This window comes from Tribolium castaneum, chromosome 4 (genome assembly GCF_031307605.1).
Source record: "Tribolium castaneum strain GA2 chromosome 4, icTriCast1.1, whole genome shotgun sequence".
NCBI classification, from domain to species: Eukaryota; Metazoa; Arthropoda; class Insecta; order Coleoptera; family Tenebrionidae; genus Tribolium; species Tribolium castaneum.
In genome coordinates this window covers 2,914,739-2,936,282 of record NC_087397.1, presented here as the reverse complement: position 1 = coordinate 2,936,282, position 21,544 = coordinate 2,914,739, and the positions used below count along the sequence as shown (strand labels likewise).

The window sequence follows — 21,544 nt, the reverse complement described above, 5'->3', positions numbered from 1 at the left end:
TTTAGTAAAACAAATGTTTATGGGTAAAATTTTTATTCGTGTTTTGGGGTAATACAGTTGATAAAGATAAACTAAAATAAGAATGTACACTTGATAACACAAACTTAGGCGTGAAATACTTTGTGAAATCTTTCGAAGGTTTGGGCCTAAATGCTGGTAAAACAATAATTATTAAAAAAATAGAGTCCTATCTAAGGCACTTGTCCCTACAACCTCCCTCAGAAACAACAATCTCGCTCAGAAAAGTGCTGTATTTCTATATAAAATAAATATAAATAAATATCTTACAAGTTTACAAGTAAATAAGTTAACTATAAATAAAACATTCTCCTAACAAAAATAATTATCATTTTACATTATTGTACGTACATTTAAACCTAAAAAATCGAATGCGATTCAGGTATTTTGTTGTCAATAAAGTACAATTATCACAAAGTTATATAATTGAAAAAATATTAAAAACTAAAGTGATCCTAGTCCAACGCTCCCTGGCCCGTGTTTGGCAACATTAGACACAACAAGCCGCTTCCTGTAATGAAAATGAGTGTAACAGGTGCGCAAGGAGACGATTAATTGTCACTCACCTAATAACATAGCTGCGAATAATACAATAGGGACGACGCAGTTCAAATCAATGAGAAAGCCGAACAAGAGATTACCAATAAGAGCACCTCCTCGACCAAACGTTAGCGACAAAGCAGCAGCCATTACCCTAAAATTATTCGTAAATAACAGTCATTTATTGAAAAATAAGCACCTCAAGTTGGTTGGGAACAAGTCCACCATGACACAATAAACGGTGCTGATTCCCAAACTGGTCAGAGCTTCAAAAATACACGAAAGGACCAGGTTTGACGTTGCTGAGTTGACGAAGTACAAACCAAAAGTCACAGCTCCAGCAACAAGTAGACTGAAAACTGTTTAAAAATTATAGTTTAAGTTTCAAGAATAAATTAAACGGACCTAAGAAAAATTTAGCCCCCAGCCTGTGCACGCACAACGGCAACCAAAAGCTTGTCGGAATACAAGCAAGTCCGATAATTAGAGTGTGAAGAAAAACGGAATCGGCGATTGGTTCCCCACAGAATTCCTCGTGCGATGGTGTGGTCATATTGACAGGAACCACGACCGAGGAGACTTCACACACTGTGGCTTTTTCGTTCGGATGAAGATTTTCGAACTCTTCAAACCGGTAGAAAAGCTCCGGGAACCAAATCATCAAAGTGTAGTAACTGGAAATAGAAGTGTTAACAGTTTCGGGGACGTACAAAAAATTAGCCACCTTGTAGTTAGGCCGAATTGGATCAGACACGTAATTATGGTATATCTGAGATGCGGCGGCTTGCACAAGGCCTTGGTCTGCTCCCAGATTTCTCTCAAAAGCAGTTTAAGTTCTTTCGGCTTTCGGATCCTTAAGCTACGAATACTGCGCGTGGATTGTTGAGACACCACACTCATTGTGCGAACTTTTTCTCTTAAACTAATCACCTGAATAAATCACAAAGTTACGACAAAAAATGCGGTAAGGTCGATTGGTTACCGGAAAATTGGCAGCGCTGTCTCCCGTGTTACTTGCGTACATATCCTTGAGGACTTCGAGAGCCTCCTCGGCTTCGCCACACTCCAGCAGAAACTTGGGACTTTCCGGGAAGAAAAACAGCCAAAGTCCGATGAAAAGGCTCGGGATCGAGCACGTGGCAACGAACAAGTTCCAACTAGCAAACTTAAAATTATCAGTTTGGTATACAAATTCCATAGGAATTATGATCCAGGCGATTCCCGGCAGGACAATGACGCCGAGAGTCCAGAAGAGTTCCATCCAACATAAGATCGTCTCGCGGTACTTGCCGGGCTGGAATTCGCCCAAGTAGGGAAAACAGATGCCCATTGCACCTGTTATGCTAAATGTGGAGTTAGATGGGTTCAAAGGAGGGCTAAAAAGCTTACGCAAATCCGTTTAGGAATCTGAACAGCATGAACAGCCAATAGACTTGGGAAATGCTCGACAAGAGGCCGCAGCAGCCGTCCATGAGCAAGGCACCGATTAATACTGTTTTGCGTCCTTTGGTGTCAGCCAGGCATCCCCAGAAATACGAGCCAATCACCATACCTTAAGAGTTTATCACAAATTTAGCGATTTTCCGGTGTTTATTAGAAAAATCATTCCGAAAAGTTCATCTCGTATCTTTAAAAGATCTAAATTATCTACTAACATGAACAAATCGGCTTGCATTTCATTTTTGTAGTAAATCAACCCCCAAATTCTACAATCCTTTTTTTGTATTTTTTCATTAAAAACGTCATTGCATCATTTAAATATTATTTATTTTTAGGTTTTCAAAAAGCGAAAAATATTTTTTGATAAATACAGGATATATATCTACAGAATATTTCTGCTAGAGCTACTCACACGAATGTTTTACCTTTTTGTTGTTAAACATGTACAGAATTTATTTAAATTTATAATAATAAATAACAAATAAATCGGAAAATAAATATAACTAAGTTTTTGAACGCTGTGTGATTATTAGTTTTTGAGACACTTTTATAAAAACCCTCTAGATTAGGTTTATATTCAGTCCAAATTACAAAAATACCTAATACTTAAACTAAGAACACGTCAAGAAAAATCTCTGCACTGAATATTCAAATCCTGCGAAACCGATTTAAAAAAGTAGAGAAAATGTTGAAGAAATCAGAGAAGTATCAAAAATTAAAAAAAATATATTTTTGTATTTTACGTTAGAATATCCGGTATAATCTCCAGCTCGCGTGTAACAGTATAGTCTAATAAATTCGGAATTTTGTTCCTTAAGAGATTTGACCTCTGTTGATAATTTTAATAAAACCAAACCGCCGATATTTAAAAACCAATTCAAACAGAATGCACTCGGAAAAATGTGTATGTTATTTTATTACTACATTTGAAATACCTAAGTAATAAAAAAATAAGTCCGTATCACAATTTTGCACAACTAAATTCTTGATGATTTATAAAAAATTAATGATATTTAATATTGAAATTCTTCAGTAATTTATTGTCGAAATTCGCCGACTTTAGTCGGTGTCATCTCTGTCCTTATTTTTTCGTTACGATGAATAGTTTTACTTTTAAAAATTGTGTAATCTGTGAAATCGCATTTGTATTACTAATCCAGTTCGAGATGATTAATACAAACATCATGTCGGTATTTTTTAAAGTTTTCAATTGTGCTCCATTTACGCAAGTAGTTAGAGCATTTATCGTAGTTAGGTTCCGTTTTGGGAATCTTTGCAACAGTTTGTTTACAGTTTCGTTTATCAAATTGTCCCGAAGCCGTAAACCTTCGCAGCGAATCGGCGATAAATCTGCAAACCTTGCTGAAGGTATTCCAGCTTAGGATCCCGCGAATAGTCGAGGTTGTCATTGATTTATGCCTAGAGTGTCTGAGACAATTTCATTTTAACTATGACATTGATTGAGTCTCGTTCAATTTGCGAGAGTTTATGATCGCTTTTTCCAACAATAGTACCCGGTCAAGGCCCCCAGGTTTAATTTCCCTTTCTTGCTCTCGATCTTATCGCAAAAAATCACTTACCAAGCATGGGGGCGGCTGTCAGCCATCCTTTGTCCGAAGAGGACATCTCGAAGTCGCATGTCGCCGATGGCAGAACGAACGAGATTATTGTTATTCCAACGGCGGTGTTCAAATAAATTAAACCACATATTGTCAACAAGGCGAAATGAAATTTTCCGAAACCTACAACAGGCGCTTTTAACCCTGAGAAAACAATACGGCAAGGCTGAGATTAACATCGGATTTTGGCACCCATCTGGGTCAAGTGTGACCCGCCCTTAATTAACTTAACAGGGCACAATCGATCCCTGGCCACCTGTTATCATCTCAGACGAGCCGCGGTAAACAATTATTGGTAATGTGGCCGTTATTGATTTTTGGGAACTGGGGATTTTCCTACCTGTGCTCTCGAGCGCCCTTTCGAAGTCTTCGCCTTGGCCCTCGATGAAGTCTAATCCTGCAGGAGGAAAAAAAATTAGTTGGGACAAAACCGAGTTGGCTGATTCGAAGCGATGGAAAGCACTAACCCATGTTGGTGTCGCAGCAAACGCTCCAATACAAAATCCGAATAATTACAGGTGTCACTCGAAGAAACTCACAGTACAATAATATTATTTAGCCGCGATTGTAAATATCATATCCCGCAGTACGTTACCTTCGCATAATACCGATTTTCATTGGTCAAATGTCCATTATCAGTCATTATCTCAAGTTCATCTACTCCCAGATTGGTTATTTTCGATTTTTGCATCGGTTGGGGTTTTTACCCATCACTCGACTCGCACTCGCGCTTATTAATTTAGAGACTTTAAGGCGGCTTAAGACGGATTAAGTTTTCTTTCTCGTGACATCCGTGCTTGTGGCAGTCGTATAATAAAAATGATGGGTCTAGTGACAAGTTCAACTAAAAATAGAAATAATCGATGGTTAAATTAATCCCATTAATTAAGTTTACACATGTCACCTGTGTTATGGAGTAGTAATTTGGACCACATTAATGTTCCATTAAAATACTTTATGCTCACGGAGAAAATTATTGCGTTCTAATTTCTTTCTCTACACAACACCATCAAAAATTACCCATGTTTACCCCCACATGACAATCGATAAAATCAATCACTTAAGTAAATTTAGTCGCTTTTATTATACATAAACCACAATTATTTCGAAGAAAACGAAAGTTCGAGTTACACACTTAGCAGATCGCTAAAATTACCGCTACTTTTATTCGAATTGTTAAATCGTCTCGTGGATAATTTACTAGACGTTAAAGCGCACATCTGGGTCTTAAATTCAGCAAAAATGTTTACTTTCAGATCAAATATATAAATCAAGGACCGTAAAGTCAATCAAATCGAAAATACAATTAACAGGAAATTATCGCGGAAAATACCCACTCGAGCAGACTTATTTGTCGCGTTATTGTTCAAAAATAAATTATCGGGACACATCTCAGATTTTATCTTGTCAGAAAATAGACAATTGGACTATTTTTAGAGCGACACGAAATAGTGAACAAAGTTCGATTTTGTTAACTTGTTAAATTGCCAAAGATATTTTTATTTACTCGCTTATCAGCCAAATATTTTCGATTCACATCCTGGTCCGTGCTCGCAAACAAATAAAAAATGTTTTTGATAAAAAGTATTTATTTAGCAAAAGTACACAACATTTCACAAATTTTTGCACTCAAACACAAATACAACATTTTTACAAGAATCAAAGAAAATAGACAGTGTACAGGTAAATAAAAAAATAAAAAATATATTGAAAAATAAAGAAATCTTGAAACAAAAAACAGAAAAAATTTGGGTTGCAGTTTACCCTTTGTGCAAAAATAATACACTAATTTTTAATAAAACTGCCAAGTATTTTTCAAAAATACACGATTTTACAACCAACCAAAAGAATAAAAAACACAGGATTTATTTTCTTCGCATTTCTCTGACGGTAATATAACAAAACACATAATAAAAAAATAAGATACAAATTGTAAAAAGACAAAAAATATATTGAACAAAATTAAAGAGACCAGAAGAAGTCTTGAAATCAGAGCAAATCCAAGCAAAAAAAATCGAAGGTAGGTACAAAATTTGAGTGCGAAAATAATTTTTCCAAAATCAAAACAGTAATTAACAAAAAAGTTAACAAGTATTTTTTTATTTAATTATGAGATTGCTTTGTAACATGCATTGCCAATACCAATACTATCGTTAATTAAGAAACAAATAATATAACAGAAAAAACAATAACAGAAAACAATAGAAGTTAAATGACTTATCTTAACTCTACATTACTATTACCAACAAAGGTGATAAATTAACAGAATTAAAAATAAGCGCTACTTTTCTTAATTATTATGTATCGTAGTGTTTGATTAATGATTGCTAATAAATCACAATCGATAAAAATTTCCAGAAATACGATAAAAATTGGCCAACTGACAATGTGGCAATGAAAATCAAGGGCTCCGTAATAAAAATTAAATTTATAATAGAACAAAGCAAGGCAATTTAACTTTTAAACCGCGACAATGTTCCAGAATAATAAAAAGCTCCAACAAGTTAAAATTTCATTCATGAATTAAAATACTATAATAGTAATTTCCCAAGAATAAATTACGTTCGATTAATTACTGTTGATTTTTATAGTCACGTTTGAGTTTGTTAACCTTAATTAATGAAAATTCATAAGAGAAATGATGCATACAAATTAAAGATAATATGATTATGAAATTGATTCTGGTCCTTAACCTTGAACATTGCTATCAATTTCTCCAAAGGCCCATCGTGGGCATGAGATTATTTCCAATGCCGTATTTAGCAACAAATCAGTTGACCTTTCTTCCACATTTCGCTCATTAGCGGCCCATTCAAGATGAATTAAATCCTCAAACACATATTAAAAGTTCGCTCTGACTAAATGAAGTCATCGTGAATTCACCGGGCCACCGTTTACCCGTTTGGAAATTAATAAAGTGTTAGTTAAGCCTTCGGCCCTGACCCGCATTCATAATCTATTATCAAACTGTAGTCCACGATCCGGCTCGCAAAAAATTCAGAAAGGTGTTCAATTAGTAGCTAATTACACGTTCTTAAGTATCGATCAATCATATCGGGGACCAGTTTGCCGAAAAAATTCCGATGCTGCAAAGGGCGCGCTATTTTTGGCGGATGGCAGGAAATCCGATATACAGTGCGGTCAAGAAGAACTGGTCCATCTGGACGCAAGGACGCGTACTTGTCCCAGACAATAACACTAGGTGTGAACTCGATTTGAATGCGAGATTTCTGTGTACCAGCACCGGAATTCATAATGTGATATTGACATATTTTATTCGCTGAAATGTTGTCAAATCGCAAGGAAATTTATGAGACCGCTAGGAAAGTGGTATTTAAGTGGTATTCAGCTGGAAATGTGGGACACTTTTTAATTGCGCGATTCAAACGAGTCCAAATTTTTATGGATTTTTACGCCATGCGTAATTAGTATTATACTCAAGTATTCAGCCCACGTGTACACCTCTTTGACAACGCAAGGTGACGCCGTACTAAGGACGCAGTCAATTGCAATTCTAGCCGATCATCTAGCAAAAGGGCTTTAAAACAATGAAAAAAAATAAGACTTAATTTATTTTAAAAATACAAAATTTGAGGTTCATTTCTTGCTCCAGACAATATTTTTTTATAAATAGGACAGTGACGTCTCTACGTAGTTAATAATAGCAAAATAATGGTTATAATTAGAACAAAATGTAAAACAACAAATTTTTTAAAATTAAAAATAAGAACATAATTTAGTACCCCACAAAAATGTGATAACAAACATTTAATAACATGACTCGACAAATGTCAGGTTCAAAGCCAAGCCAGGAAAATCCAGCTAAAATTTTGGTCAATATTTTTTTGCAAGTCTTAAAAAAAAACGCTCTTGTTAATAAAATTAATTGGAAAGAGAAAAAATTCGCCTATTGTAATGTTTATGGCTCGCAAACAAGAATAAAAAACAATAATAGGTAAACACAAAAGTACAATAAACTCTAATTGGCACAAATAACAAAACTTAAGTAATAATGACCATAACAAGACGGCTTAGAGGGGCTTTAACCGAGGAAAAGAATTATTTATTTTACTATCGGGCGTAATTAAGTGATAAAAATTCAAGTCAACCGACAAGCAATACCATTTTCCAATCCAAGGCAACGTAATTGTACTAAGGACAAAATTTAATTTTTCCATCAGGCGGGTGGAAAAGTACAATGAAATTCGAGAAGTTTCATTGTTTTTTTCTAATTTTTAAGGCACAGTTATCACATTCAAAGCACTTAACACTATTAGATTTAATTATCTGATAATAATGTAAAAGATAAGTGTTAATCGGTTATTTTCAATCGTAACTTTTCCGTCCAGCAATGCGTCATTGGATGTTTAGAAAGTTACCAGTTGTAGCCAGTTTTATTATTTTACAGTTCAATTGTTCCAGCTTTATGTACCACATTTCGCTAATAAACAAATTAGTCATAAAAGAAATATTTTTATTGTTTCCCTGCCTTCCAATAACCACGCTGTATATTGCATACCTACGTTTGATAATCGTTATTTTAAAAACGATAAGTGTTTTTAATGACCCTAAAAATAGCCGGCAATAAAAGTAACTCCTATATGCCAAAAATTCGCGGAAAAATTTCCAAGCGACGAAAATAAAGTCAAATCTGGTTAAAACCGGAGCTTCCTAAGTCGCCGCAAGAAAAACAAGTGGGACGAAAAGTCTTATTTTTAGTCTAATTCCTCTAGAATTACATCCATGGCAAATTTCATGTCAAACCAAGTCAATTATTTGAGACTTAACTTTATCAGCTGGTTACAGAAGCATTGGGGGCAAAGAAGCCACGCAAGTTTAAGCCAATTAAAGTTTGCCGAGTGTGACAAGTGAAAAGCTGCTGGATTGAGATGTTTTCAGCGAGTTCATTATGAAAAGCACTCATTTACACAACAAAAACTAGCTATAATTAGATTCTATTCATTTTATTTGCACTGAAGCGACTTCTTTGCGGAAATTTATTTGATTTGACGAAGGATTGAGTCGCATTTTACACCCCCAAAGACACAAAATGCGCAAGACGGACGCAATAAACAGCGCGAAGATGCAGTCGAGGTTTGTTTGCTAAAGGGTGAATCCATCAAGTGGCCGAAACATGTGAAAAATGGGCACGGAAAAACTGCACGAGTACGAGGGTTTCGTGGGCCGACTGCACACCCTCAGAGACCACGTCAAGGACAGGTGGAACACCTGGAAGGACGAAAATCCAGGAGTGTTCCAAAGACATGAAAAAACACCGCCTGGAGTCGTCTACGAGGACTATTCGCATATCTACAGGTACAAGGGTTTGATTTTAATTGATCCAGACCGATTTGTTTCAGGCGCAAAACCCGGACCGAATTGATACGTATTTCAGCAGCTGTAATGGGGATTGAATTCTCGTATTCAGCGGAAACTGCTTTCGTTTCGCCCACTTTATTGAAAATCGGCGTTGAGCACAAACATATGACCCTAGTCTGGGCGCTATCTCCCCTTATTGGATTCTTCCTAACTCCGATTTTAGGGTCATTGAGTGATCGGTGCCATTTAAATGCCGGGCGTAGAAGACCGTTTATTTTCGTCATGTCTGTTGGGGTTCTCCTGGGGCTTTTGCTAGTCCCTAATGGAGAGTTGCTGGGGTACGTGGCAGGCGACCCCAAACCCTCAGACTCTCACTACAACAACTCGCACCCTTGGGGGGTGTTTTTCACGGTTTTGGGGACGGTTTTACTCGATTTTGATGCAGATGCGTGCCAAAGCCCAGCAAGGGCGTATTTATTGGACGTTACCGTTCCTGGTATAACTCCCAGGATAATTAAACCCAACTAAATGATGGTTTCAGAGGACCATGCCCGTGGCTTGAGCACTTTTACCGTCATGGCGGGACTAGGGGGGTTCCTGGGTTATGCCCTAGGAGGCATAAACTGGGACGCGACCCTTATAGGTACCACCAAAAGTTTGAATCAAATTATTCGATAAAAACCTTCCAGGGAGATTACTAGGAGGTCATGTGCGGGCCGTTTTCACCCTAACTACCCTAATTTTCATCGTTTGTGTCTCCTACACTATCACAAGTTTTAAGGAAATGCCTTTGAGACTCCTGGAATTGCGAGGAACCTTAGACGAGTCAGACGAAATTAGGACAACAGGGCCCAGTTATGGCAGCCTGGAAGTGGACGAGGAACAAGTCTCTGGGCCAGTTTTTCTCGCAAGTTTTGACAATTTCTTTCAGGAAAATTCAAGCCAGTACGTTTCAATTAACGGGGAACAGCCCCAATCGCGGAAAAGCATAGTCCCGGCCCCTAACGCCTCCTTACTGATTTACCTCAAAAGTATAGTCTATATGCCAAAGTCGTTGAAAATATTATGTCTGACGAATCTTTTCTGCTGGATGGCGCACGTGTGCTACTCCCTGTATTTCACGGACTTCGTAGGCGAGGCCGTTTTCGGAGGAAATCCAACAGTTAAGTCTCGAATTTTGTGCTTTTGTACCAAAGTTGCTTTTAGGGACCTGACAGTGACCCTGGCCGAGAGCTGTACGAAAGTGGGGTCAGGTTTGGTTGTTGGGGCATGTCAATGTATTCGTTATCATGCGCTTGCTACTCTTTGATAATCGAGAGGTTGATTAAAAATTTCGGGGCCAGGAAGGTCTACGTCGGGGGGCTTTTGGTCTATTCGAGCGGAATGTTTCTAATGGCTTTGACCAAACACAAAGTTGGGGTTATTGTATTTAGCTGGACTGCTGGTGTCATGTATTCGACTCTTTTCACCATGCCGTACCTCCTAGTCGCCCATTACCACGCTAGCGGAACGGTTGTTACTCCCGATTTGGAGAAATAAGTACTGGATGGTTTTTTTCAGTTTGAGAGAGTTGAGGACGGCAAGGAAGTCGCTCAACAGATCCGAGGCCTCGGAACCGACGTTGCAATAGTCTCAAGTATGGTGTTCCTCGCTCAGTTTATCTTATCAGTGTGCATGGGTTACATCGTCAATGCCGTGGGCACGACCACCGCTGTGGTGGTCGTCGCCAGCAGCTTGGCGTTCTGTGGCGCTATCACTGCAACCCAAGTCGTCTATTTGGACCTTTGAGCTATTTTTAATAAATGCATGATTGTGTCCTCGCCACATTTTGGCAAATATTCGTGTTTTGATGTGTCCAATAGACGTGACTTTGAAACGGCAAATAAAATATGAATGTTGTAAAAATGTAAAATTGTTTTATTACCTTTTTTACGAGCTCGGAATTTATTTTTTGATTTTTACGATTTTTCGTGAACAAAAATAAGTCCAGTGACGGAAGTCAATGTCAGTGCCAGCTAATTTTACCTAATTAATAACCGAAAAAAATTAACGCTGATTCAAGTCGGATACCTTTGAAGCTTAAATTACTGACTTGGCAGCGACCAATTTGCGCGAATTTTCGTTTGTTTTTAACTGTGAACGAATGGAAATTTTCCACATGCAGTACAATAAACGGCTCAAAATCTACTTACGTGACTTCCAGAGCAGATTTTGTCACTTTTTTGAGCGTCGTTTGAGCAATGCGTTTGAAAGCTTCCGCGAGACATACTAGAATTTTTATAAATCGGCTAAATGGCAGCAAGCCAGTACTTTCTTCTTGTCTAAATTTACTAATAATTCGTACTTTGATCTAGCCTCGCTCTCAAAACCTAATTGGCCTTTTACTTCGTCGCAAACAATGGTTTCTTATTGTTATAAGGAAGCGTTAATGCGTGTTATTTCTTGGACATTACCTAACAATGTCATCTGTTCTGAGTCTCTCCAGTTCTGACAACACTGATGTCTTTGGCCGCCACTCACGAACTACCCGAGTGAGTCTCAGTCAAAGAGAAAAATTCTCAAAAATACATAAAATCAGTGGAAATTAACTGTCCACATAACCTCATAGATTTATGGCCGCATTTGCGGATAGAAAAGCGTCTGGGAGGTAAAAAACAAGCATAAAAATATAAATAAGTGTATGAGAAAAATTCGGCTCCTGATTGTTTGTGCTTGTCTTGAATGACGCGCGGCATGTTAACCGATCCTCGGCTGTTCCTAAATCCAGATTTTTAAATTTAAAGTTTGTCGCGACCTTCGCACACAACAATAAAAGTTTTAATTATGTCGATTCGCGTCTGATAACTAAATTAAATTACTGCAATCACGCAAACGTTTGACACACAGCTGGTCAATCGGCGATAAGAAAAAACCGCTATCGTCTCCAAACTTACATTTCGCCAATGATTTGGCGGTTTTTTGACCCTGTTTTGCAAACATAATTTGGCGCCATGGCACGTATAAATATTGGCAATTCTTTGCAAAACTACAACAGTCAAAAATGTTGCTTACATGCGTTTTTAACTCACTCTCACCATCTTCTCCGAAGTCGTCGTCATCCGGGGGACAGATCTGTATATCGAAGAGAATGTCACTACCGGCCCATATCACTCGATTTCCCTTGCCACCATGTTTAGCCATAACTCCATAGAAAACTTGTGTCTGTCACTAAGATACTAACACTTGAACTTGCCAACAAATTCAATTCAAAAATAATTGCATCATTAGATTCTTTCCAAATACTTCGTGCACGTGTTTGGCTGCCATCTAATGAACACTGGTTTTTTCCATTTGCCACAAGCTTTATTGCTTGGCGTAAAAATAAATGTCGCGAAAAATAAAACAAACCAACGGGAATCGAGACACTATTTATTAATTTGATCAATCACAATGCCGAGACACCGAAATTCGCAGTGGACGGCTCAATCTAACACTACTCTATATATGCTGCGCCAACATTTATTACTAACTGGTAGTTAAATTTATCGGTTTGCAAATAACAATAAGTTCCTTTGATAAAAGCTATAAATTTTATCGGCCGGCCTTCAAACCCTTAAATTATTCAGGCACTTGTCGAGCACATCCTTCTTGATCTTGCCATAATCGGGGCTTAACTTCAACACCTGTTGCCCGACATCGATCGCATCGGCATAATTTTTACTCTTCATGAGGCTGTAAGCCAACTTGTACCCGATCCCCACGTTCGTCTTCCCGCCGAAACGCCAAGCGGCTTCATAGCTCACAACCGCGTCCTTAAAATGCTGCTCCTTCTCGCAAATGAACCCCAGCAGCTCGTGCGCTTTACTGCACGTCTTATTGTGCTGAACCACTTTGGTCAACAAATCATTCGCCACGTCGTACTTCGACGACTGAATGTAGTAATCAGCCAGCAACAACCAACACCGTTCCAAATACTCCGCGTCTTCGAAAGTCCAAGTGGCTTTCGCCACCCTCTTCAGCTGATTCTTCGCTCTCTGCGACTGCTTCAGCAAGGTGTAAGCCGTCACCATACCCAAAACCGGCCCCACATTATCCTTGTACATGTTCTGCGAACCCAACGAAATAAAATCCTCAAGCCCCTTCTCAATGTTGTACTTCTCCTGAGTCGCCAGGAGGCGGAAATTAACCAAAAGCCTATACCGCAGCATGTCATCACCACCAGCTTCAAGCCGGTGCTTCAGCTCGCGTAACAGCCGTTCCGCGGTCTTCAAAGCCATGCTGCGAGAATCCCGGTACTCTATATCCTCCGAATCGACAAACTGGTCGCCAAGCATCTCATCGTCAGGGTTCAGGCAAATTTCAATCATGTTGTACAAGGCCTGTTGCCCCCATGTGGCATCCTGACGCGAGGCATTGAAGTTGCGCAAAGCCCCATTCAAGTTACCGGAGTACCACTGGTACAGAGCGGTACAGAACAAAAACCCGGGGTCTTTCACCGGGTTTTGCGTCTTTTTCTCGGCGTTTGTCAAATATTCGGGGAAGTCGGTTAAGTTCCCTGTGCGCCTCATCACTTCGACTAGACGCACCAGAGCCGTCCAGTTGGTCGGTTGTTTGGAGATCAGTTGGGTGAAGTGGAACAGAGCCATGTCAAAATCAATCTAAACAAATTAGGCCATGTGAACGTGACACGAAATACCACACTTACCTTTCTGAAGGCTATATCAGCCATCATGACCGACGCATTTTCATTTTCTGGGTCCAGAGACAGGATGTTGGTACATATTTGCTGACACGAGTCTAATTCATTCATCTGAAACTAAACCGTGTAATCGAGCTAAAGTAAATTACTGTGGTACCACCTGCATGTATAGTTTGGCCAAAGCCGTCAAAATTTCGGTACTACTGGGCGAAATTTCCAGCGCGTCTTTGTAAAACTGCACCGCTTTATCGTTGTCTTTCAAAGTCGCGGCGATCTCGGCCAGTTTCACCCCAATGTCCAGGAGAAGCTTTATTTCGTCTTCCGGAACGTCTAAAACACTATCACGTACTACACCCCTGGTGTTGGAGACAACATACTTGTTTGTTCCACCGCCAGGCGCTTCCTGACCCGATTCTGATTCTCCCTGGCTTCCCTCAGAATTGTTAAAGCCCCAGGTAAATTCCCCGATTTTTCGCGGGCTTGTGCCAACAACATCGACAACTTAGTTTTGTACTGTAGCTGAGTCAGGTCGTCCAACGATTTATCGTTTTTAAGCTCACTCGAGAGCAAAGATTCAGCCTTGTCGTACTCCTTCATTGAGATGTAAAGCTCGCCCAGCTGAAGCCTCAACTCCGGGTCTTGAATCGTGTTAATTGCCTCTTTGTAGAAGGCCACAGCGCGGGCAAAATAATGCGTCTTGACTAGCGCTTGCCCCATCTTTAAAGCAAGATGGGGGTCTTTGGGATTTTGCTGAAGGGCCTGATTATAGCATTCCAGGGCTTCGTCTGGTTCTAGAATCGTCATGTAAGCATCGCCCAGAAGAAGGTAACTCTCAGGGCCGGGATTTTCGTCCACCATGTCCTGGTAACATTGCAAATACGCGTACGAGTCGAGGCGGTGTTTGAGTAAAATATCGGCGAGTTTGGTCCGAGCTTGCAAGTAGTATGTTTCGTTCGGCTTGACTTTGTTTAATAAATCTATGGCCCCTTGAACGTTTTTCCTTTTAACGGCGTGGTCTGCGCTTAAAATCAAAATTCGGGCCTCTTCCGGTGTCCCTTGAAACTCTTCAACTGCTGTCTCAAGAAGTTTTGCAGCTTCGTCGTTTTGGCCAATCGTGTTATGTGCTTCAATCAGCTCTATGTAAATGGACGCTCGTTCAATCAGAGTCAAGTCACTCTGATCCTTGCTCTTGTATGTCGTACTTTGTGGACTGAGACTGACCAGAGTTAGAGCCGTAGTTAGGAATTTAATAGAGTCAGGAACGTTATTTAAATTTTTATCAACCAGTCCCCGAATGTAATGAAACATCGGATTTTCCCGAACCTTGAAGTTGTAGCTCAACCCAACTTCAAGGCTTTGGGCAGCTCTCTCATAATAACCGTTCTGTACTTGGATTTGGGCCATCAAGAGGTGAGCTTCGCTCGAAGACTCGTCCTCCACTTTAGCCAAAATCTGCTCAAGAGTGGTCATGGCGTTAGTGGTGTCCCCAGTCAAGTACTGAAGTTTTGCCAGCAAAAACGAGGCTTCGTAAAGGCCGGGACAGGACTTAGTCACCACTTTTAGGGCGTTTAGAGCCGTGCTGGCGGCACTTGAAGTGACCCGAACCGAGTTAAAGTCACTACTGTATGAAATATACTGGAGGAATTCCCTCACAACGTCCAGCATGAAATCTGGATCAAGCGACAGCAAATACGCGTCAGAATAGTACTGGTGTTTGACGAGACTCAACTGGAGATCACTTGCTTTCTTCAGGAAGATCAGAGCCTCGTCCGAGTTGTCGCAAATCTTAGCGCGGATTAGGTACAGTTGAGGCGAGTTTTGAGCATCTTCCAGTTCGAGCAAAAAATCGACCTGCTTTTTGATTTGGTCAGATTTGCCGTTTTCGGAAAGCTCGCACAGTGTGAGGCCCATCAGGGCTTTCAGCGAGGATTCGTTCAATTTTGATGCCGTTTTGTAGTATTTTTGGGCCTCTTTTATGCGGCTTGAAAGCAAACACTGGTGCCCCAACTCGACAATGAACTCCACATCCTCCGAATTTATTTGAATAGCTCGCTCCGCCATTTTGTGCGTCTCCTTGAGGACGTCAACATGTCGGCCGCAAATGCGCGAGAATAGTTTGGCGCTATCGGAGAGGATTTTCCCATTTTTGGGTTCTTGTATCTCGATTTCGTGAAAATATTTTTTGATGCACACTGTAGCCTCGTCGTAGTTAGCATCACGGCTCAGTAAAATCAAAATATTGATTTTTTGCGCATCGAGATTATCGATTTTGTCGTTAATGATCCTGTTCATTGTCTCAACGGTTGGTTCCCAGTCTTGGGACGCGAATTGAATTTTCATTTTTTGAATTAAGGGTAGAACTGACTTGGGGTAGCGAACTATGGCCTTGTTTACCGCGTCAAGAGCCTCCTCAAACTTGTTCTGAGTTAGGTAGCTTTCAGAGACGCCCAAAATGGCGTCCAGGTTCCGTTTGTTGTCTTTTAAGGCTTGTTCAAATATTTCTGTAATGTTTTGTGAGACTCTGTGGCCCAGTTTTTTCAAATGGAGCAAAACCCAGCCTTTTAGGGCCAAAGCTTCGACCAAGTCCGACTGAATATTAAGCGACTTGTCGATGTAGTCAAGGGCTTTCTCCGGTTTGTTTAAAACAAACAAGACGAAGCCGGAATTGCAAAAATCGATCGCTTCGGCCGACTTTCGATACTCTCGAACTTGGGAGTCTAATTTATGGAACAGTTCTTTGTTCGAGACACCCAGAATTTTATTAGCGTACATTAACCCGATTGTGGCTGAGAGTTTTACAGTATTTTCATTTTTTAAGGCATCGAACTCGTTTATACTTTCCTCCAAACGATTATTTAAGAGCAAGGCAAGTGCTTGGTACAAACGGTAGGAGCTTTCAGTCTTAAACTTTGCAGCGCTCTCTTTACACGCCGCTATCATTAAATTGTAGTACTTTTCCCGAAAGTAAAAAAATACGTTTGATCTGTAATCGCTCTGATCTTCCATTTTTTTTGAATTAAAAGCCAAGTCAATAATAAAAAATGTTTATTTTACGTCCCTTAATCGGCTACAACATGACCCTTGTACTTATCCATGTTCCGTATATAAAATTTATGCAGAAATTCACACGTTAAGCGTATCTTCTTGTTGTTTTCAACCAGGTGGTCAAAAATTCGCTGAAAAGCGCAAAATTTAAAACGACAGGCCCACCAACCAAATGAACATAAAATCACCAAATGTTAAATAATGTTAGAACACTCTTGTATATTTTAAAAAACCAAAGCAATTTTTGTTATTTATTACAAAAGCAAAACGTGCGGTGAGACAACTACCTCTGCAAAAACAGTGCCTAAACCTTGACCCTGCAACTCATCAGGAATATTCGTATGGATTAAATCGTAAAGGTCGTTATATCTTTCATATTTAACAGTTGCAACGTGTGAATTAAAAGGGATATATAAGACGCTTTGGTTATCATGCACTTTTCCAGTTTTTAATAATTTAGCGAATTGTGACATTGGTCTACTGGAAGCCATAATGTGCCAGATGGGAGAAAGGAACTAAAAGAAGTGCTACATAGATTGAGAATTTTATTATCTTTCACTTACATTAATAAAAACACAGGAAAGAAAGGCAAAAAATTGATTTTTTGTCCGGTTTTTCAATCACAACAAAAATGACATGTGTCAAAGCTGTTTTTATGTTGGTCATTCTGGTCATTCGGAATGGAGCGGAAATATCAATAAAACAATATTTTTCGGGGTTGTAAACTTTATTCATACTTCTTTTATTTAAGTAATACAATTACAACATGTTTATAATATATTTTTTGCAATTTAAATATTTTTTTAATCAATTGGATGACTCTTCAGCCAACCACACAATCGAAAAGCCCCTACATTTTTTAAACCACTGTCATTATCTTTTATTTGCTTAATTTAAAACTTTATCAAATGTCGTCCATTGAGCCCGTTGTCCTTGTCCACGGGGGCGCCGGGACCATCAGCAGCGATGCCAAGGCGGCCCAGCTGGTCCAAGGGGTGAAAAAAGCGGCTCAAGCCGGCTACCAAATCCTCAAATCGGGGGGTAGTGTCCTAGATGCCGTCCAAAAAAGCGTCGAATTGATGGAAAACGACGCGATTTTCAACGCCGGACTTGGCTCGGTCCTCAACGTCGAAGGCGAAGTGGAAATGGACGCTAGTATAATGCTGGGGGCTGATTTAAGCGCAGGGGCCGTGACTGTGGTCAAAGACATCAAAAACCCCATAGCTTTGGCTCGACTCGTAATGGAGAAGAGCGACCACGTGCTACTGGCCAGCGAGGGAGCGAAAAAATTCGCTCTAAAGCACGGTATTACACCTCTTGCCCCCGGTTCCCTGGTTACGGAAGCCACCAGAGAAGCACTAGCCAAATGGAAGGCGAAACAAGTCGCAGCTTTGGCCGAGTTGGGCACTGTGGGGGCTGTGGCGATTGATAGCCAGGGGAGGCTCGCAGCTGCCACCTCCACAGGGGGACGCGAGGGGAAGTTGGCCGGGAGGTCGAGCGATACTTGTATGATTGGGAGCGGGACTTATGCGGATGATGGGGTTGGGGCGGTTTCCACAACGGGGCATGGGAAGACCATAGCTAAGTTTTGCCTAGCACACTCTATTATCAAGGCTATGGAAGGGGGGCAAGGGGCTGAGGCCGCTACCAAGGGGTGTATTGAGAAAATGACCAAGAAATTAAATAATACTGCGGGGGCTATCACCCTATCTTGTCGTGGGGAAGTTGGGGTTGGGTTCAGTACTAATAGGATGTCATGGGCGTATCAGAAAGGGGATGAGGTGCATTTTGGAGTGGATCAGAACCAACACGATTTCGAAAAAATATAAAATTTTATTATTAAATTAATAAGGAATGTTCAATGTCCGCCACCTAATTACTACAAGTCATAATACTTAATTGAGAAATTGCATTAATTTGCCCAATCCCTCTCCCAACTCTTCTGCATTATTGTTTTTAATAATTAAGTCCCAATCGCTGAAATCGTCTAAGTCACACTCAGACGTAACATCATCAACTCCTAAAAAACAGTTAACGCTTGACTGGTGTTTTATTTCGTAATACCCTCAGTAAAGACCCATCCCCTTTTTTGCCTAGTCACTTCATCCGCTTGAATTCGAATTAATTTAATAATCTTATCTTTGTACGTGTTTTTGAACCAGTGAATATCAGTTTTGCGTCTAATGTCGCTAACGATCCAAAACGGCTTTAAATCGGCTACAATTTCGTATTGGTGTACAAAAAAATGATAAAAGTGTGAGTACCCAAATCTGTGGCCGCTTTGCAAAAAAACCCAAAATCTCTCCCTCTGATTTCATCGCTCCATTGGATCATTTCCGCGCGAAATTTTTCTTTAAGCGGACCATCAGTCATCATCTCATTTACATCACCAGTCGTTAAATCATGACTTTCAGCATACAATCGTTTCAACGGCCCTGAAATCCTAATTATTGTGCAATTATTGTCCCCCAGACTAAAACAATCAGGTAAAAAAAATTTCGGTAGTTTCCCCAATACTTTGCTTTCAACGCTTCGCAAATGTAGTCTTTCCCTGACTTCCTTTTCCCACTAAATAATAAAATGAGTCGTGGATTTTCCATTTTTCCGGATGAAAAAATGAGGTTATGTAACCCAGCGTAAAAAAAAATTACACGAAAAACGCCGTTTTATTACTAATTAGGTACAGTGGTGTCTTGTGACACCTTTTCTCGATGCGAATTTCCGCCCGCACTTATCGCACTTAAACCAGACTCGCTCCCCATGCGTTGCCAAATGTTCCTTCAGCCCGTCCGACCGAATGAACGCTTTCTCGCACAAGTGGCAGGCATAGGGGCGCACGCCCGTGTGACACCTCACATGCACCGTCAGCATGTACCTATCAACGAACTTCTTGTCGCAATATGTGCACTTGTGCTTCTTTTCTTTGCTGTGAACGCGCCTGAGATGGTCGTTCAAGTTCCGGTTGCTTTTGAATATTTTCGAGCAGACCTCGCACACGCACACCTCGCGGGCGTGTGTGGACATGTGGACGTACACGGCTGAGGCCGTCCGGCCCTTGTAATCGCACAATTTGCAATTGTACAACCGTTCATCACTGTGTGATTTTGCGTGAACAGTCATTGCGGTTTTGGAGGAGAAACGTTTGCCGCAGGTCTCGCAAATGTGGTCTTTTCGGTCCGTGTGTATCGTGATGACGTGCTGTTGGAGGGCTGCTCGCGAATTGAAGCAACTGTGGCATTGCGAACACCTGGGAATCACACGGTTATTTTGGGTGGGGGGAATTGGGGGAATTACATGTGGCGGTCGGTGTGCTTGCTTCATGCTGCTTTTGAGGATCATTTTGCCGCACTTGGGGCACGCGCGTTTGTGGTTTCTGTCGTGTTGGACCAAGGCGTCTCTTGTGGAATACACTTCGGAACATTTATCACATTTAAATACAGGGTGCCCGTCGTGGGCGTGCTGGTGGTCCAGGTGTTCCAAACAGTTGGTGAACTGCTCTGAACATATCTCGCAAATGTACACGTTTTCAGGGACGAAATTAAGCTCGTCCTGAAAGCATAGCTGTGACCAGTTCACACTGAAATTTCACCCTACTTCAAATAATTCCCGTTTTTCATCCTGTAGGAGGTATTTAAAGTCATGCTGACTGCGACTTTCATTCAAGAATTGCCCCTTTTGTATTAAATTCAACAGTACCTCATTCGTTTTGGTACAATTATCAATAAAAACAGACCAATCGTTTATTTTTTCAACGCAAGAATTGCACGCCGTTGTGGGCAAGTCATCGTTATCTGTGATCTAATAAAACACCACTTTGACTAATTGTCTTTTATATTTTTATTTAATTACCTCAATTGAAACATAGAGCTTAATTTTTTCCATTACATCTTTATTGCCTAACACTGAAATCAAATTTTCCGGTTCTTGGTGCAAACATAACCGACAGACTCGCATTATTACGTAAATATTGTCACAAAAAACGTTCGAAAAAGGCATAAAAAATAGGGTTAGGTCATCAAGTTGGGGACTTTGCATTTTCAGGCGTGGGGTTGGTGCACGCGTGAATTTTAAAAGTGGCTCCCCTGTTTTTCAAAAAATGGAAAAAATTATTTTTTACACTTTGCACCAATAAAAACGACGATTAATTGTGGTAATTTCGAATATCTCAATAAAACAATAACACCGACTATTGCACTTAAATAGAGGTTGATTATCATGGAAGTAAACACATTATGATAATCTAATCACCGGCCGAAAGTATAAATGAGTGTTAATGCATTAATTGCGCCATTGTGCCCACTTTTTCAGAATGTCGAGTATCCACGCTGGTGCAATTAGCGAAGTGCACGAAATGCCCATGTCTGTGATAATCAGGCCGTTTCAGTCGCAGCTCGAAGAAGACAAAGTGAGTTCGCTGATGGAGACGTTGGCAAACCCCAGCAAAAGGGGCGAAGTCCCGCCAATCGACGTCTTATGGATCACTGGGCGTGAAGGTGGGAATTATTTTTACAGTTTTGGGGGCTGCCACCGGTACGAAGCGCACAAACGACTGAATTTGGATTCGATTAAAGTTAAGTTAGTTAAGTCGAATTTGCAAGATTTGAAGTGTTATTTAGGTGGCAGTACGCCCGATTTGAAATAAACAAATGTTGTTTACTTGTTCGTTTTATTTACATCAATTTGAAATTCAAATTCGTGCGCGGTGAACCGGTCAATAAAATGCATTATTTGTGTTACTTCGTTTATGAAAGTCAAACATTTGTACATTCAGTGGCATATGGTAAAATAAGTGCTACAAGAGGAAACTCAATTTATCAACGATTTACACATTCTAGTAAAAAAAAGTGCAATATACACAATAAAAAATTTACAAAAACTTAGGTAC

At 40.1% G+C, this 21,544-nt stretch overlaps 5 protein-coding genes and 1 non-coding gene across 17 annotated transcripts; 4 read left to right on the top strand and 2 right to left on the bottom strand.

The window, feature by feature from the left end:
• Nucleotides 1–16: 16 nt before the first annotated feature.
• On the bottom strand, nucleotides 17–12,264 carry LOC662982 (synaptic vesicle glycoprotein 2B). 7 transcript variants are annotated; one of them, XM_015985152.2, is made up of 11 exons: nucleotides 4,522–5,515; nucleotides 4,085–4,461; nucleotides 3,958–4,014; nucleotides 3,579–3,740; nucleotides 1,948–2,110; nucleotides 1,541–1,901; nucleotides 1,283–1,488; nucleotides 964–1,232; nucleotides 758–917; nucleotides 585–712; nucleotides 17–529 (listed from the first exon to the last, which is right to left on the bottom strand). In XM_015985152.2, the coding sequence occupies exons 2-11, from the start codon at nucleotides 4,086–4,088 to the stop codon at nucleotides 474–476; spliced, it is 1,566 nt and encodes a 521-aa protein (XP_015840638.1). In that variant the 5' UTR covers nucleotides 4,089–4,461; nucleotides 4,522–5,515; the 3' UTR covers nucleotides 17–473. The 7 variants fall into 7 exon arrangements, with proteins under 7 accessions (XP_015840638.1, XP_008201612.1, XP_008201613.1 ...); XM_008203390.3 differs by lacking the exons at nucleotides 4,085–4,461; nucleotides 4,522–5,515 and adding an exon at nucleotides 12,005–12,264; XM_008203391.3 differs by lacking the exons at nucleotides 4,085–4,461; nucleotides 4,522–5,515 and adding an exon at nucleotides 12,011–12,264.
• Nucleotides 8,132–10,848, top strand: lovit (loss of visual transmission). 3 transcript variants are annotated; one of them, XM_064356304.1, is made up of 7 exons: nucleotides 8,134–8,933; nucleotides 8,978–9,432; nucleotides 9,478–9,579; nucleotides 9,626–9,822; nucleotides 9,868–10,098; nucleotides 10,143–10,448; nucleotides 10,497–10,848. In XM_064356304.1, exons 1-7 carry the CDS (start codon nucleotides 8,761–8,763, stop codon nucleotides 10,722–10,724), a joined length of 1,692 nt encoding a protein of 563 aa, XP_064212374.1. In that variant the 5' UTR covers nucleotides 8,134–8,760; the 3' UTR covers nucleotides 10,725–10,848. The 3 variants fall into 3 exon arrangements, with proteins under 3 accessions (XP_064212375.1, XP_064212373.1, XP_064212374.1); XM_064356305.1 differs by having other exon boundaries at nucleotides 8,132–8,933; nucleotides 9,626–10,131; nucleotides 10,170–10,448; XM_064356303.1 differs by having other exon boundaries at nucleotides 8,133–8,933; nucleotides 9,626–10,098.
• Nucleotides 10,362–10,457, top strand: Mir6008 (microRNA mir-6008). The gene has a single exon (NR_129345.1). It is a non-coding gene; the product is annotated as a microRNA mir-6008 (primary transcript).
• A 63-nt stretch (nucleotides 12,265–12,327) lies between the features above and the next one.
• LOC663063 (tetratricopeptide repeat protein 21B) lies at nucleotides 12,328–19,312 on the bottom strand. 3 transcript variants are annotated; one of them, XM_969124.5, is made up of 6 exons: nucleotides 17,223–17,379; nucleotides 16,947–17,174; nucleotides 13,992–16,790; nucleotides 13,775–13,944; nucleotides 13,621–13,725; nucleotides 12,328–13,573 (listed from the first exon to the last, which is right to left on the bottom strand). In XM_969124.5, exons 3-6 carry the CDS (start codon nucleotides 16,618–16,620, stop codon nucleotides 12,521–12,523), a joined length of 3,957 nt encoding a protein of 1,318 aa, XP_974217.2. In that variant the 5' UTR covers nucleotides 16,621–16,790; nucleotides 16,947–17,174; nucleotides 17,223–17,379; the 3' UTR covers nucleotides 12,328–12,520. The 3 variants fall into 3 exon arrangements, 2 of the variants coding, with proteins under 2 accessions (XP_974217.2, XP_015840637.1); XR_010333786.1 differs by lacking the exons at nucleotides 12,328–13,573; nucleotides 13,621–13,725; nucleotides 13,775–13,944 and adding exons at nucleotides 18,724–18,876; nucleotides 18,924–19,132; nucleotides 19,177–19,312 and having other exon boundaries at nucleotides 16,643–16,790; nucleotides 17,223–18,679; XM_015985151.2 differs by lacking the exon at nucleotides 16,947–17,174.
• Nucleotides 17,568–18,699, top strand: LOC663088 (isoaspartyl peptidase/L-asparaginase). The gene has a single exon (XM_969149.5). It carries the CDS (start codon nucleotides 17,568–17,570, stop codon nucleotides 18,486–18,488), a length of 921 nt encoding a protein of 306 aa, XP_974242.1. The 3' UTR covers nucleotides 18,489–18,699.
• On the top strand, nucleotides 18,784–21,315 carry Srx (Sulfiredoxin). 2 transcript variants are annotated; one of them, XM_008203395.3, is made up of 2 exons: nucleotides 18,784–18,915; nucleotides 20,968–21,315. In XM_008203395.3, exons 1-2 carry the CDS (start codon nucleotides 18,905–18,907, stop codon nucleotides 21,299–21,301), a joined length of 345 nt encoding a protein of 114 aa, XP_008201617.1. In that variant the 5' UTR covers nucleotides 18,784–18,904; the 3' UTR covers nucleotides 21,302–21,315. The 2 variants fall into 2 exon arrangements, with proteins under 2 accessions (XP_008201617.1, XP_008201616.1); XM_008203394.3 differs by lacking the exon at nucleotides 18,784–18,915 and adding an exon at nucleotides 19,791–19,920.
• Nucleotides 21,316–21,544: the final 229 nt, after the last annotated feature.

Excerpts from the sequence above, each read along its gene's own strand:
- lovit (XM_064356305.1), top strand. The coding sequence starts at position 8,761 with ATGGGCACGGAAAAACTGCACGAGTACGAGGGTTTCGTGGGCCGACTG. Across the intron at positions 10,132-10,169 it reads TTTTGTGCTTTTGTACCAAA|CTGTACGAAAGTGGGGTCAG; the intron begins GTTGCTTTTAGG and ends CCTGGCCGAGAG. Across the intron at positions 10,449-10,496 it reads ATTACCACGCTAGCGGAACG|TTTGAGAGAGTTGAGGACGG; the intron begins GTTGTTACTCCC and ends GGTTTTTTTCAG.
- LOC662982 (XM_008203390.3), bottom strand. The coding sequence starts at position 12,116 with ATGGCTAAACATGGTGGCAAGGGAAATCGAGTGATATGGGCCGGTAGT. Across the intron at positions 2,111-3,578 it reads GACAGCCGCCCCCATGCTTG|GTATGGTGATTGGCTCGTAT; the intron begins GTAAGTGATTTT and ends TAAACTCTTAAG. Across the intron at positions 713-757 it reads TTGTTCCCAACCAACTTGAG|GGTAATGGCTGCTGCTTTGT; the intron begins GTGCTTATTTTT and ends GAATAATTTTAG.
- LOC663063 (XM_969124.5), bottom strand. The coding sequence starts at position 16,620 with ATGGAAGATCAGAGCGATTACAGATCAAACGTATTTTTTTACTTTCGG. Across the intron at positions 13,726-13,774 it reads TGGCCAAACTATACATGCAG|ATGAATGAATTAGACTCGTG; the intron begins GTGGTACCACAG and ends GTTTAGTTTCAG. Across the intron at positions 13,574-13,620 it reads CTGATATAGCCTTCAGAAAG|ATTGATTTTGACATGGCTCT; the intron begins GTAAGTGTGGTA and ends TAATTTGTTTAG.
- LOC663088 (XM_969149.5), top strand. The coding sequence starts at position 17,568 with ATGTCGTCCATTGAGCCCGTTGTCCTTGTCCACGGGGGCGCCGGGACC.
- Srx (XM_008203394.3), top strand. The coding sequence starts at position 19,820 with ATGTGGTCTTTTCGGTCCGTGTGTATCGTGATGACGTGCTGTTGGAGG. Across the intron at positions 19,921-20,967 it reads GAACACCTGGGAATCACACG|AATGTCGAGTATCCACGCTG; the intron begins GTTATTTTGGGT and ends CCACTTTTTCAG.